Below are 19,195 nucleotides of genomic sequence, written 5' to 3' on the forward strand. Positions count from 1 at the left end.
CTTTTTGTCTCTTTAACTTGTGCGTGGGCGTGGCACCTTTTCAACACTCATAGATCATACAAACAAACTTGTCATAAAAGATTTAGCAAATGGAAATTTACGAGAGCCACAGCTTCTCTGATACTCTCCTTGCGCACACAAAGAAAGAGGAAAGTTGCCTTCTTCCTTGTAAAGACCTTCGCAGGAATCTGCAATGGTTATCGGGCACAGCTCCTTCCTCTCCAGGATGAGCCGATCAAGCTTAAACTTCACTCCTTTAGCAGTTTCCCTTTCTCTATTCTTGCTCCTCTCTTCTCTATCTTCAGTTACAGGTCAGTGCCCAAGTCTTTCTATTTCAGTTCCTCCTCCTCAAAGTTTTAACCTTTTGGGTCTTCTGAAATCTTGCTTTAACAGGAATTTCTGAATAGATTCTTTTTTCTTTTCTTTTTTGACAAGAAATACCACTCAATTATCACGGCCCCTTTTTTCTTTTGTTAGTGATCTTAGTATTATTTAAACCTAATCAAGGTTTGTTCTTAAGATGTTCACTTGAAGATGATTTGAGTTGCAACTGTTTTACTTGAAATTTGTCCCTTTTTTTGGGTTGCAGAAGCTTATGATTCACTTGATCCAAATGGAAATATAACAATCAAATGGGATATCATGCAGTGGACTCCAGATGGCTATGTTGTAAGTAACACATTCCATTATATCACGTCGATAGTGGAAGAAGAAGGACATGTCACTACCTGCGATTATTCGCTTGAAATCATGGGGTACCATTATGAACAATTCTTGCATGTTAATAATCCTAGCAACCATCATGCCTCCACAAGTTCTTGTATTTTTCTCTTCTTATTTTTGTACTAGTAATGCATTGTTTTACTTTCTTTTCTTTCTTTGCGAGCTAGAAGTTAAGCTGACCTGTGAACCCTTTCCAGGCAGTTGTTACTATGTACAATTACCAACAATATCGCCATATTCAAGCACCGGGGTGGACTCTAGGATGGACATGGGCGAAGAAGGAGGTCATCTGGTCCATGGTAGGAGGACAAACTACAGAACAAGGTGATTGCTCGAAATTTAAAGGGAATGTCCCACATTGCTGTAAGAAGGACCCCACAATCGTCGATCTGCTCCCTGGAACTCCTTACAACATGCAGATTGCCAACTGCTGCAAAGGGGGAGTTATGAATTCATGGATTCAGGATCCAGCGAATGCGGCAAGTTCATTCCAACTTAGTGTGGGTCAAGCAGGGACTACCAACAAGACCGTCCGTGCACCCAAAAATTTTACTCTCAAAGCTCCAGGACCAGGATATACGTGTGGAGTTGCAAAGAATGTGAAACCTAGCAAATTTGTTACACAGGATGGAAGGAGAACAACTCAATCCCTCAGTATGTCGTAGAAATATTCCTAACTTTTCCAATTTTCTTAATTATCAGGAGACTTTAGCCATTTTTGATAGCTTCACTAATTAATTGTTGTGCAGCTCTTCATAAATTTTTTTACAGCTTCACCAGGGAATTCTTTTTACTGTTGCAGTGACATGGAATGTTACATGCACATACTCCCAGTTTCTTGCTCAAAGGACTCCAACATGTTGTGTCTCACTTTCATCTTTCTATAACGACACAATAGTTAACTGCCCAACATGCACATGCGGCTGTCAGAATAATATAACACAACCTGGAAGTTGTGTGGAGTGAGTTTGTTCATCTCTCAAGATTTTCTGATGACATAGATTTCTGTCTGGTTTTGTGATTGATTGTGGGCACTGTACTATGACAGGGGTGATTCACCTTATTTAGCTTCGGCTATCAATGGCCCTGGCAAGAGCAGCTTCACTCCTCTAGTCCAGTGTACATCTCATATGTGCCCAATAAGAGTGCATTGGCATGTTAAACTCAACTACAAGGAGTACTGGCGGGTGAAGATCACAATAACAAATTTCAATTACAGGATGAATTACACGCAGTGGAACTTGGTTGTCCAGCACCCTAATTTTGACAATGTCACTACAATTTTTAGCTTCAACTACAAACCATTAAACCCTTATGGATTTATAAGTGAGTTATGCTCATATATTTACTGTTGAAACTGTTTACTGCTTTTGATTCGTTTTAACTTGTTCTTCTTTTATTCTTCTTTTTTTTTGGCCTTAGATGATACTGCAATGTTATGGGGAATTAAATACTATAATGACTTACTCATGGAAGCTGGACCATATGGAAATGTACAATCAGAACTTCTCTTTCGGAAGGATCAATCTACCTTCACTTTCCTGAAGGGTTGGGCCTTTCCAAGGCGCATCTACTTCAATGGTGATAACTGTGTCATGCCTCCACCAGATGCATATCCATGGCTACCAAATGCTACACCTAAGCTAAGGGGCTTCTTCTTTCTTCCATTTATCAACCTTTGGGCAGCCTTAACATGCTTGCTAATTTTTGTCTTGTAATGGACCTTGGACTTCTTCAACAAAATTGAGTTGCTAATGATATCCTCATTGATTGCTGAAGAGAGTACAAGGTGAGATCAGATAAACTGCTAATGAAGCCAATTCAGGTTTGCCATGCTTAACCCAAACAAATTGTATCTGCTGTAATGTATAATACTACTGTATAACCACTTCCAAACTTCTTAATGGAGAGATTATTATGCTTTGTCCTTTATATGGTTTTAAGGAATTGCAGATGGTATAAGTTTTGATACGATAAAATTTCATATAAAGATGAGTTATTTGTTCTGGTAGTTACTCAGGTTCTTGACTTCTTTCATATCCAAATAACAATTGATGCCTAGACTTGTACTCTAGAATATAGTCTACCCTTTCTACACTGGTAACTGGGAGTAGAACATTTTTCTTGTTTACACATAGAGGCAGAAAAAGTGTTGAAGAATGGCAGGTAGTGTGGCATGGGCTCTTACTGGGGTAGACTGTAGAGCTACGAAGGTATGGATATGGACCTGGCATTTGTAGCATTCACTAATAGCTATTGAGGTAAACTAGATCTCCGCAGGAACGCCCATCCTTGTTTGAATGTGAATGTGTCCCTGTCCTTCTGGAGCAGCAGCTCTGACTACACATTGCCACCCTCCATGAGCATATCGTTGTAGCACTTCACCCCATAAAACATCCCTTTGGCATCTGTGATTGTAGGAACTAAGTTCTTATTTGAAGTATGTGTCAGCTAAGAGAGGGATTGCAGTAGGCCCTTGCTCATTGTAGAGCCATACTGGACTAGGGGCTTGTAGTCTAAGCTGGAAATCTGTTGAGGTTAGGTGTGCTGAGCAACGAGGGTCCACATAATTGAAGTCGACAATCGATATTGATCCTGGCCCTTGTTATTGATCTTTACATGCCAGTGCACTGCAGCTCCGTTTCACTTCTGTAATACCATTAGATCGTTTACATTACTTGATCTTTGAATAAAGTTAATAGATTGAAGAATGAAAGAGGTACAGTTCTTGTTCTGGTAGCCACAGGCGCAGGAGGGGCAAGGAGTGATAATGCTGTCGTAGAATGATGAAGAGGAGGGACTGTGAGTAGGTGCAGGTCACAGTCCATGTCACTGCACAATTACATATTATTTGATCAGTTCTGTAGTCACCGTCCATAGCATAATACAAACAAATGATTCAATTCTGCCCGATGTGATGCCAAGAATGTTTATATCATGTTCAGTAGATGGCAAATTTTCAGGAAACAGAAAGAACCAGCATTTACTGACTACATATTTAATATAGTTGCATTCAAATATAACTCATTACTTGAGATTCAAAATAATACTAGCAAATAGCAGAAGGCAATGATTAATTCTTTACATAAAAACGTCTGAAACCCAACAGAGTTACTGCTGCCATCACATATCAAAAGCCTGTAAATCTTGAAAATGACTCAGTAATCATTCTAATATATCCGAAATGTATACAAGGATTACTTTGTGCTTTGAGTTCTCCTACGAGCATCTGGCGTAAATAACATCGCCGGTGACAATGTTGGCCGGCCCGTAAGTATATTCCGGCCTCGGTCGGAGTAGCATAAAGTTCATAGGCAGCTTCACTGACCTGGAATGCTGAGATTGCTGCAGATGGGTCTAAGATGCAAGGAGCTCAGAGGAGGAATTGCTTCTGAATTTTAAAGCAGCAAATTCATTGATGAGAGATCTTAGAGAGCAGATCTTTAGATTGAATCCAACTAAACTAATTTCTAATTAATTCAAAAAAAGAACATCCCTGATTCAAATTGTATACAGTATGAATAGACTCATGCTATCTTTTCTTTATGCGAGAGGAGTGTTAGAATATAAAAAATAATAATAACTATTTAAATGTTAGTTTTTGGAATCAGCTTAAGCATTTAAAGTAATAACCATTTATACAACTGATAGCTCATTAACTACCGTCGCGCTCTCTTTCTATCCTTGGGTTTGAGAAAGAGTGTTACAATTATAAGTTACAAAGGACAACATTCTCTGCCAAAGAAAACGATGAGTTCATAAGAAGAAAGCATCAATCACTCTCACTGATGTCTCACCTATTGTTCAGTAGGGAATCTTTAAAGTTTAAACAACTCCAGTCATGTCGTGTTGCTATCTTACCCTCCAATTCTCTTCCAGTACCCCTGCCATGAATCTGGAGTCTTGAAGAATCCCACTTCACTGCCACTTCAGCAATTAATACAGAGTTAAAAGCTCATTCTACATAATTTGTATGTAATACTAGGACATTATGAATCAGCTAAAGCATCTGCATAAATATAATTTTAACATACTAAACTCCATGGCAGAGTTGTTAGACAATTAACAATTCATTGTCTAACAACTATATTGACCTTTACACTTATTCTATAGGATTAAAGATGAGGAAGAGTTGTTAGCGAGTCTATATCCAATGATAACTTTTGAACATTTTGGTTTTTCTTTTCTATTTATTGCTATTCTTTCTCAGCATCCAAACAAACATGAAAGTTATGTGGAAGGCAAAGGTCAGTTTCATTTGGTCTACAAGCTGTAGAAAGTTGTCTCTCAAACATGCAATTCATTGGATGGTATGAGCAAATTGTGTTAATGATAAAAATTATTATTAATTGGAAGTATCTTCACCATTTAGATAAGCAAATTCTATACGGAGAACTGAAAATTGAGAAACTGGAAAAACTACAGAAACCACGAAAAGGGAAATTCTTATCTTCGTCGTTCGATCATTTTCTGAAACAGATGAGACCTGTAAAATTGCAAATGTATATATGTGAGATGCTACTGTTATAACATCCTTCCTGTCTATGTTCTCATCTAAAAGAAATTACATCAGATTTCAGATGAAATAGTGGTAATAACAATATCAATATGTTTCCCTTCAATCACTCTTGGCAGATGAAGACTAAATAAAAGAACAGTAGACTTTGTCAACATGGAAAATATGAAGTTTGAAGCTTCAGATGAAGCATTACATCTGATTTCAATATAATTCTCGGTTGTTAGGCGAAAACTGACTCAAACTATCCAAAATCATTCACATAGTTTTCAATATAATTTACCATTCCACTTGTCCTATTCCAGTATTCTCTTCCAAAGGATTCATTTTTTCACCAATGTCAACATTTGCTAACATAGACAGTGTCAAATATAAGAGTCATAGCTATCACACAGGATGTCTACTCCCCTTTACTATAACCAATAAAAGAAGAGACGTCAGTGTGAGTATCTAAATGATCAGCTGCAGAATATCTAACAAGGATTTGATAATTTATTACAATCTTCCAACATATCTTAAACAACACAAACTACATAATCAACAATGCCTCCAAATGTAACAGTTATAAAGATAAAAAAGGATACACTAGTACTGTGATGTCAAACATAAATAATAAAGATCATCTGCAATTCATAGAACAGGGGAAAAAAACTTAAAAGTATAGCAATTGTTTGCAAATATGACAGTGATAACAAACATCTGAAATGTCCGGATTAGGAAATAAAGAAGAGAGGAAGTAACAACTTCGGTGTGCCTGATTCGATATCATTTTGTCTCCCTCAACTATAGAATCATAAGATTTATTTTGTGTTTAAAATATTATAATATTTATTTTTATAATAGTTGAAAAGTATAATATAAGAGGATTTCTTCCATGCAATAAAATTAATTTTTTTTCAATCAATTTGATGAAGATCTAACGGTTAAAATTTTTAAGGGTATAATAGGAATGAAAGATATTACCGGTTCAGCAGGTAATTTTTTTTTAGATATATAATCTTGCACATTATTTTTTAATAATTATATTATCTTAATATTTTATTAAGTAAAAGACATATATATCATTAATTGAGAGTAATGTATATATATATATCAAAATAAGGGTATTGATGTCTTTTATAATTAACTTGATGAAAATTTAATTATATTTTATCTTTTTGATTATTTTTTATTATTTACATATATCTCCCGTTAGTTTAAGATTGATTTAAATTAAATTTTAATAGATAGAGATAGAGAATTATATTTAAATTGAAGTTTATCTCCAAATAATCAAATTTAAATTATTTAATATTAAATGATATCTCCTATAATTAAGGCATAATTATATTTAAGAGAAAAATCTTAACGGAAGAAAAAAAAAATATGTAGAGCGCTTCTTTCGTATAGTAAAGTTAATTGTTTATCAATCACTTTGATGAAGATCTAATGGTTAAGATCTTCAAAGGTATAACAACACACGTAATTAATCTTCTTAACTAATATACTTTTTTTCTTACATAATGTGGTTTTGGAACCGGAAAACCGGTACCGGATATGAAAATTGACTATTATAGCCGTTGGATTAAGATTATAATTTTTAAAAGTGCATCGAAGTATTTGCCATAATATAATATCGAGTCAAAAATTTAATGGAGCAAAATATAAAAATAATGTGGCCCATGCAGGTCTCGAACCTGCGACCTTCGCGTTATTAGCACGACGCTCTAACCAACTGAGCTAATAGGCCATGTTGATAAGTTTTAATTCTTTCTTTTAGAAAAAAATTAATTAATTACTCTCTCTTACTGGAAGTAGATATAGAATAAATTAGAAAAAAAAAATCAGTGTAGAATTTAGAGAAGTTACTATTGAGGCCACTAAAGGAGAATGATGGAGGGCATTCTTATCTATCTACTATGTTAGCAAAAAATTTAAAATAAAATATTAACCCAAATTAAAATAATAAATAAATAAATAAGAAATAAAAATGGTAGGTGATCCCCAGTTGCTAAGAATTGGCAATCCCAAGAAAATACTCTCAATGTCCCAATCCACTTGATCATTAATTACTTTGACAAGGGGAGGCCAATTGAGAATTGAGAGAACTAATGATAGTGATCAACTCATCAAATGAGGCATTATTAACCCTAACACTTATGTAATTCTTGAACAAGAGTGTCTAATTTTAATTGGGGATCAGGTCCATTATTATATAACATGCAAGTGTAATCCTCACCATATTTATCTACTATTAGGGTCGAATTAAATCGACCATAATAAAATGAATTATCTTAAATTCCATTTATTTGTAGCCAGAATATTCCATTTAAAATCAACTGAATTAATTTTTTTTCTTCCATTTTTTCCTAGTTTAATAGAAATATATAAATACATTAACTATATATTTGAAATATTAATCCATGCATCTTTCATGTATAAACTAAACTATACACTAATTACCAAAAACCAATCACACTCACCACCACCTCCCAAAAGAAAGTATAAGCAACAACCGAGAGGACCACCAAATCAATCACGTCACGTAAATCGGACGGCTAGGATTTATCGATCAATTCCAAAAGTCAAATTAACTCCGGACAAAAGAAAAAGGCGTAGGAGTGGAGAGAGGAGTCTTATTACATCATCCTGGTGAAGTGAAGAGAGATCTCACCGAATCCGATCCATTCTAAGATTTTCTTGTTTTCTTTTTGTCAAGGATTTCTTTGCGAAATCTTAGAATAAGAGCGCTTCTCTTCTATTCGGGATCCTTTATCTCCCGCTTTCTTCTTCTTTTTATGAGGAAGAGAGGGGAGGAGATCGGGAGAAGCCATTTTTTGAATCTGGAGGTCGTTTTCGAGATGGGTTTTTGATTTGGTGGTGTATCGATTCGGAATCGATGGGAAAGGAGGCGCCTTGGAGATCCGGGAGAGCTGAGTGCATCTAAATCTCGTGCCGTGGTTTGGTTGCTGGGAGCTGTAGGGGCCGTAAGTTGTTCGACGAAATGCGGCGGAGGGCGCCTGAGTTCCGCCGCCCGGCAAGGAGGCGGCTTTCGGATTGGATCTGGTTGCTTTTGGGTATCTTTGTGCTGGCTGGATTGGTTCTCTTTGTTGTTCATCATCATCATCATCAGGAGCAATTCGATCCACCGACACGGGTGAGTTGGATATGTCGATAATTTTGTTGTATCTAGATTAGTAAATGATCAGATCAGTAGTTATTTTCGTCTCATCGAAATTTATATTAGAAAATTTATTTTCTCTTTGTGTACTCATCGGCTTCCTGGATTGCATTTCTTTCCAATGATGAATCTTTTGGTAATTAGATAGGATTTCTGTTAGTACGGGATGTTAAGAGGCCAAGATTTGGTTGTTGAATGGTATTGGTGGCGATAATTTATTGCGTTCGTCAGCATACGGCAATTAATTTTTTTGGATTTTTTCTTTTTTTTTTTTTGGTTGAAGATTACTTATTGGAGGAGTTTGAGTCGAAGTCATGTTAATTAGCTTAAATGTCACAGAAGCTGACCGCTTCCAGGTTTGTTTATTCGCAACCATTCATAGTAAAAGATGGATCTGCATCTTTACCTGTTATGACATCCATATTTCACGTAGATGAAATAAATCGGGAGGAATCTTTTTTCAGATTCAACTTTATTAGAACTTACTATACATTGATAGTTCCTCCTAAAAGAAATCATGATATGACGAAATGATTGGTCCTGCCAAACTTCGAGTACATCATCTTATTGATAAGCAGACCTAGTTATACAATTGAATACTTATCCAAGTATGGGTTCAAATTTCCTCGTTTTTGTGTGATATTGTAGATTTCCTTCAGGTCAGAAGAATTTATTACTCGTGAACTAACAAAATTTTGACATTGCATTGCCTCTAACTTAAAATTTTATTCCTTAAGGTCAGAAGATTGTAGTCCTTTTCTCCATGTCTCTATTTTAAAAATGAGTGCTTAGTAATAGAAGACTTATGGTTAGTTCACCTCAGCAGGATAAATCTATCAGAGGGTACACACACTTGGATAAAGTAGCAATTCTTTTCAAGGATTCCAATAGTGGTAATACATTGAAGGTGACAATGTTAAGTTGTAGGATAGTTGAGTGTGAGAGCCCATGTGCTCTTACGAGTAACTTCTAGTGGAGAAATAGCTTGTAAGAAAACATTCAACTTAGCCAGACACGCAGTTGTAAAATTCTTATTTTGCAAGATTTTTTTTTCCATAATGCAGTGGTTCTGATTGCCAAACATTTTAGCTAATCCATCGGAAAGAAATAGATTCTTTTTTCCTCATGTATGAGAAGATACAAGAGAAGTGACAGATGGAAAAGTAGTTTGAGTGAAATGATCACATTGGGCAGATGAGAGAACAGAAATATAAACATGATGTGGAATAATTTGGATGAGTAGGAGGGATGGAGATTATTTGAGATTGAAAGAACATAAATGTCAATGAGAAGATGAGAAGGGAGAAAGGACATTGGAGAGAAAAGAAGATGACGAATTAGTGAACAGAATGGAACTCTGAGAGTTCATGATGATAAATTAATATAGAATATTGAGAGACAAGGTGATGAAAGAATAGAAGAATGAAGGGAAGATAACTTGCCCAGCCATTTATAAACCATTTGTATATGCACTTTTTTTCTTCTTGACTGATGGTTTAACATAACCCTACTTGCTGTTCTTTCCCCAATATTAATTGAGTACTAAACTCTAGGAAGAGATGTTGGCTTATCAATATGAGAACATTTCTGAATATTTTAATTAGGGGTGTCATACTATCACATGTTGAGTAAATAAGCCTTTTTCTCAGTTTGGTTTTAATGTGACATTTTGCCATTGACTCAACAAAATGTAAAAGTGATATGCGACATTTTGTGGTAAATTGTGTTGCTGGAAGACGATCATCTGGAAAGAAAAGTCAGAGTCCTTGGGAGATTGTAAGTGAAATTCAAACCTAAGCACTTGTGCTTCCATTCTTCCAAGATTCCATTATCTGAGAGATGAGGATAGAATGTTTGCCTTGGTGGACTCCATTGTCTAATTGACTTTTTTAGATGCAGTAGTCTAATCATGAGCCTATGTGACCTCCAAGATCCTTGTATTGATTCATTTGGTTGGTGGTGAAATGTCTCTCTGTTTTGTCAGCTAGCCAGAAGTTTGTTTTACTTAAGGAGATCAAGAGTAAGTCTTGCATGTTAGTGGTTCCTGACCTGGATTACCTATTTACTTCTCACACACACACACACACACACACTATAACTGCTGCTCTCCACAAAGCTTAGAATAGTCCTGCTCCATTATTTTTTTCTTTTCATACCACAAAATTGTGAAATACGTCAGTTAAAATTCTTTCCATATGCACTTCTTTTCATACTTCCTCACACATCTACCTTTTGAGCATTTTGCAGGACAAGGTTTCAGAAAGTGCAGAGATCTCTCATGAGAGTTTGAATTTCACACAAGAACTATTAAGCAGCACATCTTTTGCCAGGCAATTGGCTGATCAGATGACACTAGCAAAAGCTTATGTAATCATTGCAAAAGAGCAGCACAACCTTCAGCTTGCATGGGAGCTTAGCTCACAGATCAGGAATTGCCAACGGTTGCTCTCTAAAGCGGCTGTTGGAGGGAAAGTGATCACGCTAGAAGAAGCCCATCCTATAGTGAGTCGACTAGCACAGCTAATATATAAAGCCCAAGACTCCCACTATGATATCAGCACTACAATAGTGACGCTGAAGAACCATGCCCTTTCTCTAGAAGAGCGTGCAAAAGCAGCTATAGTGCAGAGTGCTGAGTTTGGCCGATTGGCTGCTGAAGCCATGTCCAAAAATCTCCACTGTTTAAACATAAAGCTTACAGAGGAGTGGTTTGCAAATCCAGCACTAAAAAGACTCTCAAATGAGAATAGGAATTCCCCCCGACTTGTGGACAATAACTTATACCACTTTTGCATATTCTCTGATAATGTGCTTGCAACTTCTGTTGTTGTGAACTCCACGGTCTCCAATGCGGACCACCCTCAACAGCTTGTGTTTCATGTGGTCACCAACAAGATCAGTTATCGGGCCATGACAACTTGGTTCCTCAGCAATGACTACAAAGGTTGCGCTGTTGAAGTTCGGAGTATAGAAGAATTCTCTTGGTTGAATGCTTCTTATTCCCCTTTGGTTAAGCAGCTATTGACTACAAAAACTCAGGATCGGGATACAAAGTTTCACAATGGAAAGTTTGCTTCCCTTCTGAACTACTTGCGCTTCTACATTCCGCAAATACACCCACATTTGGAGAAGGTGGTCTTTCTTGACGATGATGTTGTGGTGCAGAAGGACCTGACGGCTCTATTTTCTGTAGAATTGCATGGTAACGTGATTGGAGCTGTGGAGACTTGCCTAGAGGCATTTCATCGGTTCTATAAGTATCTGAATTTCTCTAATCCACTTATCAACTCTAAATTCGATCCACAAGCTTGCGGGTGGGCATTTGGGATGAACATTTTTGATCTAATAGCATGGAAGAAGGGCAATGTGACGGCACAATATCATTACTGGCAGGATCAAAATGCTGACCAGACTCTTTGGAGGACAGGAACACTTCCTGCTGGCCTTCTAGCATTTTATGGGCTGATGGAGCCACTTGATCGCAGATGGCATGTGTTGGGTCTAGGACACGACTTCGAGATTGATGATAGGTTGATTGAGAGTGCAGCGGTTGTGCATTATAGTGGGAATATGAAGCCCTGGCAAAAGTTGGCAATCAGCAGGTACAAGCACATATGGGAGCACTATGTGAACCTCTCACATCCATATGTTAAAGAGTGTATCATGTATTGAATCGTTGCGGTCTCTATTCTTGGTCGATATTCTCTCACATTTTGTGAGTCAATCAAGGAGCTTTAGCTTGAGAGTTAGTACATTTCAGCTCTCCCCCTATTTATATCTTTCAAAAAGGAGACTATATACATGAGAAGACATCAAAATGTCATTATTATTACTATTCTTTGGGGAGGATTCATTATGGAAGAAGATGGAATAAGTTCCTTGCCAGATTTTTTACATACATTTGGACCCCCCTCAAGTTTTGGTTAGCATGTTTATTAATCTAGAAACTATCAGTGTAATTTTGTTTGCTTTTCTTATAGCAAATATTTGGCAACAAGATGTTAAAACTTTGTTTCAGCTCCCCAGTTTCAGTGTAGAAATACTTCTTCTATGCCTTATTCTCTCGAGAACATACCCCTTGAAATTAAGATTTGATCGTATCTTTGGTCGTTGTCACGGCGTGCTTGTTTGCTATCAAAATTTAAAGCTCTCATCTTCATCACTGACACCAAGGAACAGATGGACCTAATCAACAAATGCCAACCCAACGCTTGTTGGGTGGGAAATGCACTGCAACCCGTGAGCATGTACTTGGGCAAAATCCAAACACGGATCCCTCTCTCCTCTCTGCCGACATAGCAAACCAAGATAAGTAATGCGTCATTCTCAACTTTATCCCAGGAATAACACAAAGTCAGGCCACCTGTGGATAACTCCACAGATATCCTATTCCTATCCCACTGACATCTTTTTTTTTAATCATTGAAACAAATTCACATTTTTACCTCCAATTCAGTGCCTTTCCTTGAAACAAACCTCACAAAGGCCGTGGCATCTGTGTGTCAATATAAGACATGCATGTGATTCTATCTTCCACGACGTGGCTGCAAACTTTGTCTACATGCCTTCATACTCTTAAACCTCGTAACTTAATTTAGTGATGTCCAAATTACGGTTTAACTGCTGCTCTTAACACAAGAAGTATAGTTGTATAAATACTGAGCAAACTTGCATGTTAAATTGATCCATAGGCAGAAACATAATGAACTTCCTGGTTGTTTTACTTTGTTACTTCTTCTGCATCTCCTCTGCTGCTCAACATGATGCAAAGCACAACCCATCTGCAGTTCTGCTCGTTGGAACTGTTCACTGCGATACCTGCTTCCAAGAACTCTCCAAAGCTAATCACTTCAATATCTCAGGTTAGTAAGTTATTCTTATATACTCGTAGCATTATACTGTACAATTTCTTTCTAAATGTTTAAGCTTTTCAGTGGGAATCGAGTGCCTCGATGCATCGTCAGAGCCAATCTTCCGAAAGACGACTACGACTAAGGAGAAGGGAGTATTCAGGCTCCGAGTCATAAGCGACCGAATCAAATCGATCAAGTCTTGCTCGGTCAAGCTAGCCAACACTAACGAACCCTTTTGCATGGAACCTTCTAGTCGTGGCACGTCTAACAGGCTACAACTTAGGACTACAAAGAATGGCATCAAAATTCTCTCTCTTGGGATCTTATCATTTAAGCCATTGAAGCTATGTAATCAAGAGCTACAACATCCTTATTTCTTCCTTCCAGCTCCAATTCCTCTTTTACCCTCGCCACCCCTTCTACCGCCATTGCAGCCACCTCCGTCGATTCTTCCACCAGTACTCCCTGTGCCAGCACCGCCACACTCAGGCCCCTTGCCACCATTACCACCAGTACCGCTACCACCAGTACCACCAGTACCTCTATCGCCATTACCACCTTTACCGGTTCCCTTGCCGTCTCCGCCTTCGCCGCCACCAACTCTTGTTAGTGTATCACTAGCGACTCCGTAATAGTATAGTATAATATGTCATAGTATTAATATAAGAGTTTTTATGTATCCGACTAGTTTGCTAAGTTTTATTTCATGTATCCTTTTAAGATAATAAATAAATAATCTGTGTCAGCCAGCAGAGGCATCTATACGAAAAATCCCTCTACGGTTCAAAATAGAAAAAATAGACCCTTGCGCATCTTATATAAATTATGTGTATTTTATTATAAAAATATGTTATAAAAAATGAATGCATTCCGTTTCAAAGAATCCAATCTTGTGGGTACTAAAACCTAAGAAACCTTTCTTACAAATAGCCCCAGTTGCAAATATATATATTTTTTCTAATATTTGTCAATTATTTTTATTAGTGTGCCAATATTTTTGTCATAAGTGGTCAAAGATCTTGCTTATTTAGACTTCTACATAGTGCTAAGATAGGGATGTAATAAGAAAATGGGATAATTGTGGACACAAGTGATCAAAGTACTCTCCCATCATGCTTTTCATATATAGATCCTAAGAGTTAGGGCTCCAAATCCAAGTATTAAATTGTAGACTAGTGTTGTGCCTCATTAAGCACCAAAACATATGGACTGCCTAATTATCTGACACTTTATTAAACAACAGATAATTAATTAATTATTAAATATCAATTGCTTCTGTCTATCCTTCTATCCACAAGTCTAAATGTTAGTCTAAGTGATATAACTAGACCCATGTGGAAACGAAGAACGAATTCACAAAGGACAGGAGGCATGTGAATATTTGATACATTGGATTCCCACCTGCATCTGACTTTGACCGAAGACTAGCCTAAGAAAGACTATCTCCCTTACTAATGACAAAATCCCAAGCTTATTATATGCCAATTGGCATTTTAATTATCTTAATATCTCTCAAGGTAACGACACTTGTAACGATGCAAGAAAACGACCAAGGGTTAATTAATAATTAATCATCCATCCTCCTTGGTGAGTCTGAGAAGCAATAACTTCTTCTCCCTTTGATCGCCTCCAACTTGGTTGGCAATACAACAAATATGTGGGATCCCCACTGCAACCCCACTTAATTACCAAGATTTCCCCAGATGACTAAGAAACTCATGATTAAGGAGTCTAATTAGATAAAACCAAGATCATGACAGTCATTTTAACAGCATGTCGACGGGGACTAATTAAGGTATCTAAATATGATTGTCAAACAGCAAGCTTTTATAGCTATATAATAATTAATTACCACCCCAAATCTATAATGGTTCCAAATAGACAAAGTAGAGTACAATAGAGGTGGGTGGACTGGTGCATGACAAGCACACAGCCTGGATCACCACATGCTATTTTAGAGTTGCTGGTGACCATGAGAGGGAGGCTAAATTGGTAGACAAGTGGAACCTTGCCAAGCTGGTGGCCATTTTGACAAAGCCAATGACCAAATCAAAGATTCTTTGCAATCTTTCCAAGAGATGACAACCAAGTCAGCATCAATATAGCCGCCACATTTATCACCACACCAATACATAGATAGCATCCTTACTGGATAAGCATAACCCCCCCCCCCCCCCAGTGTTACTCAAGGAGGCCACTGTGATGAAAAAGAATATTCCACCAATAGTTCAAAGAACAGTGACAAATGAAATACTTGGGTATTCAGATGTCCCCCATGGAGCATCTCTTGGCATCACTACACTTTCAAGCTGAAAAGAAAAATATGTACATGCATATGTGCTACATATGTTTATCAATCTACGCATTCTAATATATTTACAAGGTGTGATTCCTATACATGTTTCCAGTTGTCTTTATATTCTTTTGTATCCAAGGGATATGTGTACCCTTAAAACAAATGATAGTAGGGATCTCTCATACAAGAGCATCTTGTTCAATGTCACCTTCAGGAGATTCGGCAAGTTTGTATTGTGAAAAAGGAGATGAAGACTATGCACACACACGAATGGACCAGAAGAGAGGCGTTTAGGAATAAGACCTGACTAACCCTAAGTTGTAGAGAGATCTCGACCGGAATAGACTGCCGAAGAGAAATCTGGTCGGAGACTCTCGTGGAGGAGAATTAGAGTGATCAAGATGGCCTTTCACTTGGAGCATAGTCTGACCTATCTCCTTGCGTATACCATCTAAGATCTTGGAATCAACCGAGCTTCCAGCAGCACCACGGACATAGAAAGTGTTGACAGCTTTGCCTCCCCTGGTTGCTACTTCTGCCCTTGTCACTGTGAGGCTATTCTCACGGAAGATGCGTGTGACATCTGATAACAGACCCACTCTATCACTAGTGCATAACTCCAGCTTCAGACCCTGCAGAATGAAAGATATTTAACTTCAGACAGAATTCAGTGTAGCACTTAGGACTGAGCTATTGAATTTCAAACTTGATTCAAAATTAGCTCTCTATTATCACATTGCAGACTGAAAAGAAAATTGCCATTAGGAAGTATTCAGGAACATTGAGAGTGTCTTTAACAACAATATAAGACATATTTTGTGCCGCCAAGGTGGGGTTGAAGCAGGCAAGATGTACACATCTACAGATCCATTAATAGAGCAGTTGCTTTCATGAGTTGGATCCCCAACATCATGGTGCAACTTGTCCTTACCATCATAAATAAGCAATGTCCTCTAAGTCTAACTACAACACCTGCACCATAATGGTGCATGTTAGCCATACCATAAAATATAAGCCGACACATTCCGACCACAAGTTAGTAAAAAAATTGAAGATGCAATAAGACTCTCTTATCCAACCACACATTCTACAACAAGAAAATACAATGTAGACATTACATGAAAAACTACACCCACAGCATAACAACATGGAAACCAAGATGAAGCAGAATATTACACACAAACACAAGAAAATGTAAGGAAAAAATGAACAGCTGCATATGTTGATGAATTTCTCAAGTAATTACCTCAGATACTCTGCGTTCAATAGCTGCTTCAAGGCACTGGATTACTCGCTGTCTCTCGGCTTCTGAGTTAACAGGGGACCCATCTATGTGTCTAATACAGTACTCCTTCATAGATGAGATTAATACATTAACAAAAGAATTCAATACCTTGATAAAAGCAATAGATTTCATGAGAAAAAGCTAAAAAGGTGCCTGCAAAAATACCTGATAAGCTTCTGGGCCCTCTGCATCAACGTTCCCATGAAAAACCACATATTGCATATCTGTTAAAGTGCAAATTGTGTCGAAAAGAAGCTTTGGTCGATCCTTACACCGAACAGTCACCACCGAGTAATCCTTATCAAACCATTTGACGACAGTCACCTTTGGTCTGTGATTAGCATTCCCTGAATCCTCATCTGACCTTTCATAATCCCGATCTGCAAACATCATCTGGTGAAGCCTCCGTTCTGTGTGTGTGACTCCTGCCGAGACCAACGTCTTGGCTCCTCGAGTCTTGTTGTTCCCCTTGAGCACATTACAGAGAAGCTCCTTAATTTTGGAAAGCCTTTCTGGATCTACAATTGCCGATCCCGTTTCCTCATCGGTCACCTGCATTACCGCGGCAGCTCTGGTATTGTGTGTCCAGACCTCACCATTCACCACACTGCACTTTAGATTGGTGAGCACAGCACTCACTTCAGAGAGCAAACCAGGTCTATCTGTTCCAGTTAACTCAATCGAGGTGTACTCAGAAGAAGGCTGAACGCCTACAGATCTCCTCCGCGAAGGTATGAAAGAGGAATCAGCTCCAAGAGACTGCAAAACAACCAGATAATATTCATATATAGATGTCTAAATTCAGCTTATAAAATAGGCTAGTGTAATCAAATTTACCTTACGAATATAATCAACTAACTCATTCAGCGTCGCGTCATCCGTAATTTTCTTGCCATCTCGATTGGTGACATTAAACACTGTCACAGAAAAAGGGCAATCAAGATGCAACTTTTGGACTTCTACAAACGACTAAAAACAACAGATAAGGAATATATTCCCCACCGTCCATGAACCATCCACCATCTGATGATATATAAGCCTTGGTTATGATAAGATTCAGATCTGTGAGAACCTGAACTACTTCTAGCAAGATTCCATATTTATTCGCACTGTCGACCTAAATCAAGCACAAACAACAAAAACAAAGGAAAAAAAGGCATTATTATCGTTTTTTTTTTCTTTTCATAAATAAATTTAAATTAGAAAAACAGGGGAGTGATCAAAAGATTACTCGAACAACTGTTGCATTTGCGCACGACTCGTTATCGATCACAACCCTGATAAGGAAGGAATAAACTTGATGGTTAACTAACAAATCCAGAGAAAAAAAAAACCGCGTAAGTTGTGAGAAATTACCTGGGAGGGTTCATCTTCTGAATAAACTTCTCATACTCGTCGTCACTATCCCAAGAAGAACTCAGTTCTGCATCTGGTACAAGAAATGATTCAAATCAAACACACAAGTTAGATCAACAAAGAGATCCAAATCACGAACAGAACGCCCACAACAGAAAATTCTCTCCTTTTTCTACCCAACAACAACCCATAAGAGCGCCGCGCAGCGCAGACCCAATTGGCGAGAGAAGGAAAGACCGCATACCCATCATAGATCAAGGGAGGAATCACCAATCCGCCAAGACTCCAAAAAGGTTGGTGCAGCGAATCCCCCCTCTCTCCTCTTATCCACTCTTTCCCGCTGTCTTCCTCCGATTAGAGAGAAGGGAGAATCAAGAGGGATCTCTCTCTCTCTCTCTCTCTCTCTCTCTGCGCTTGCGCTATAACTCCCTACTCGCGTCTCTCGCGAATTGGGCCGTTTCCCAGCGAGAGAAAGGGGTGCGCTGTCCGTCTACTATAAAGTTCCACACGCACTTGCGCATTTTAGCAGGCACCCCTGCTTTTATTACTTACCTTAATTAATTAATTAATTAATTATGTTTACTTAATTAGGACTCCGTTGGTTGTTATGCTACTCTAATGAACAATTATAAAGGAGTAGGCACGTGCAGTGAAAAAGGGTGTGAGGGAGGGGATTAGGTTTGGAAAATCTTTGAGGGGGTCTCTGGGAATCTTGGTGGTAAAGGGATGTAATTGTCAATTGGCCCACCTTTCAAAAGAATATATAAAATTTAATTTCAAACCTTTTAGGAAAGGGATTAATTATGTGACGGTAAGTTGGTAAGATTGTGGTCGGAGTTTTAACTATTTACTTTATAGTTATTTGGAAAAGGTGTGTATTAAAATTTTACTTCTGGATGCAAATTAAGATGATAGAGACTCCTAATCAACTATTAATTAAGACAGTCTAGTAGTCAAACTTAATTATAAAAATCTTGATCAGAATTTGGAGCATTATTTGGTCTTA

General features: G+C 37.8%; 3 protein-coding genes, 1 long non-coding RNA gene and 1 other non-coding gene across 6 annotated transcripts; 3 read left to right on the forward strand and 2 right to left on the reverse strand.

Annotated features, from left to right (window-relative positions):
- Positions 1-41: 41 nt before the first annotated feature.
- On the forward strand, positions 42-2,655 carry LOC140786245 (COBRA-like protein 1). 2 transcript variants are annotated; one of them, XM_073134532.1, is made up of 6 exons: positions 42-311; positions 590-669; positions 921-1,377; positions 1,526-1,685; positions 1,772-2,049; positions 2,146-2,655. In XM_073134532.1, exons 1-6 carry the CDS (start codon positions 194-196, stop codon positions 2,439-2,441), a joined length of 1,389 nt encoding a protein of 462 aa, XP_072990633.1. In that variant the 5' UTR covers positions 42-193; the 3' UTR covers positions 2,442-2,655. The 2 variants fall into 2 exon arrangements, with proteins under 2 accessions (XP_072990633.1, XP_072990634.1); XM_073134533.1 differs by having other exon boundaries at positions 71-311; positions 590-755.
- Positions 2,656-6,894: 4,239 nt separating this feature from the next.
- TRNAI-AAU (transfer RNA isoleucine (anticodon AAU)) lies at positions 6,895-6,968 on the reverse strand. Its single transcript has one exon. It is a non-coding gene; the product is annotated as a tRNA-Ile (tRNA).
- Positions 6,969-7,841: 873 nt separating this feature from the next.
- LOC140787178 (hexosyltransferase GAUT11) lies at positions 7,842-12,416 on the forward strand. The gene is made up of 2 exons (XM_073135964.1): positions 7,842-8,375; positions 10,647-12,416. The coding sequence occupies exons 1-2, from the start codon at positions 8,223-8,225 to the stop codon at positions 12,069-12,071; spliced, it is 1,578 nt and encodes a 525-aa protein (XP_072992065.1). The 5' UTR covers positions 7,842-8,222; the 3' UTR covers positions 12,072-12,416.
- A 473-nt stretch (positions 12,417-12,889) lies between these two features.
- Positions 12,890-14,023, forward strand: LOC140785508 (uncharacterized). The gene is made up of 2 exons (XR_012108470.1): positions 12,890-13,261; positions 13,334-14,023. It is a non-coding gene; the product is annotated as an uncharacterized lncRNA (long non-coding RNA).
- Positions 14,024-15,503: 1,480 nt separating this feature from the next.
- LOC140785834 (ACT domain-containing protein ACR4-like) lies at positions 15,504-18,708 on the reverse strand. Its single transcript, XM_073133884.1, has 8 exons — positions 18,434-18,708; positions 18,190-18,262; positions 18,065-18,110; positions 17,836-17,950; positions 17,671-17,750; positions 16,999-17,592; positions 16,795-16,899; positions 15,504-16,180 (listed from the first exon to the last, which is right to left on the reverse strand). Exons 1-8 carry the CDS (start codon positions 18,438-18,440, stop codon positions 15,839-15,841), a joined length of 1,362 nt encoding a protein of 453 aa, XP_072989985.1. The 5' UTR covers positions 18,441-18,708; the 3' UTR covers positions 15,504-15,838.
- Positions 18,709-19,195: the final 487 nt, after the last annotated feature.

This window comes from Typha latifolia, chromosome 4 (genome assembly GCF_019914945.1).
Source record: "Typha latifolia isolate L0001 chromosome 4, TyphaL0001v2, whole genome shotgun sequence".
Classification (NCBI taxonomy): Eukaryota; Viridiplantae; Streptophyta; class Magnoliopsida; order Poales; family Typhaceae; genus Typha; species Typha latifolia.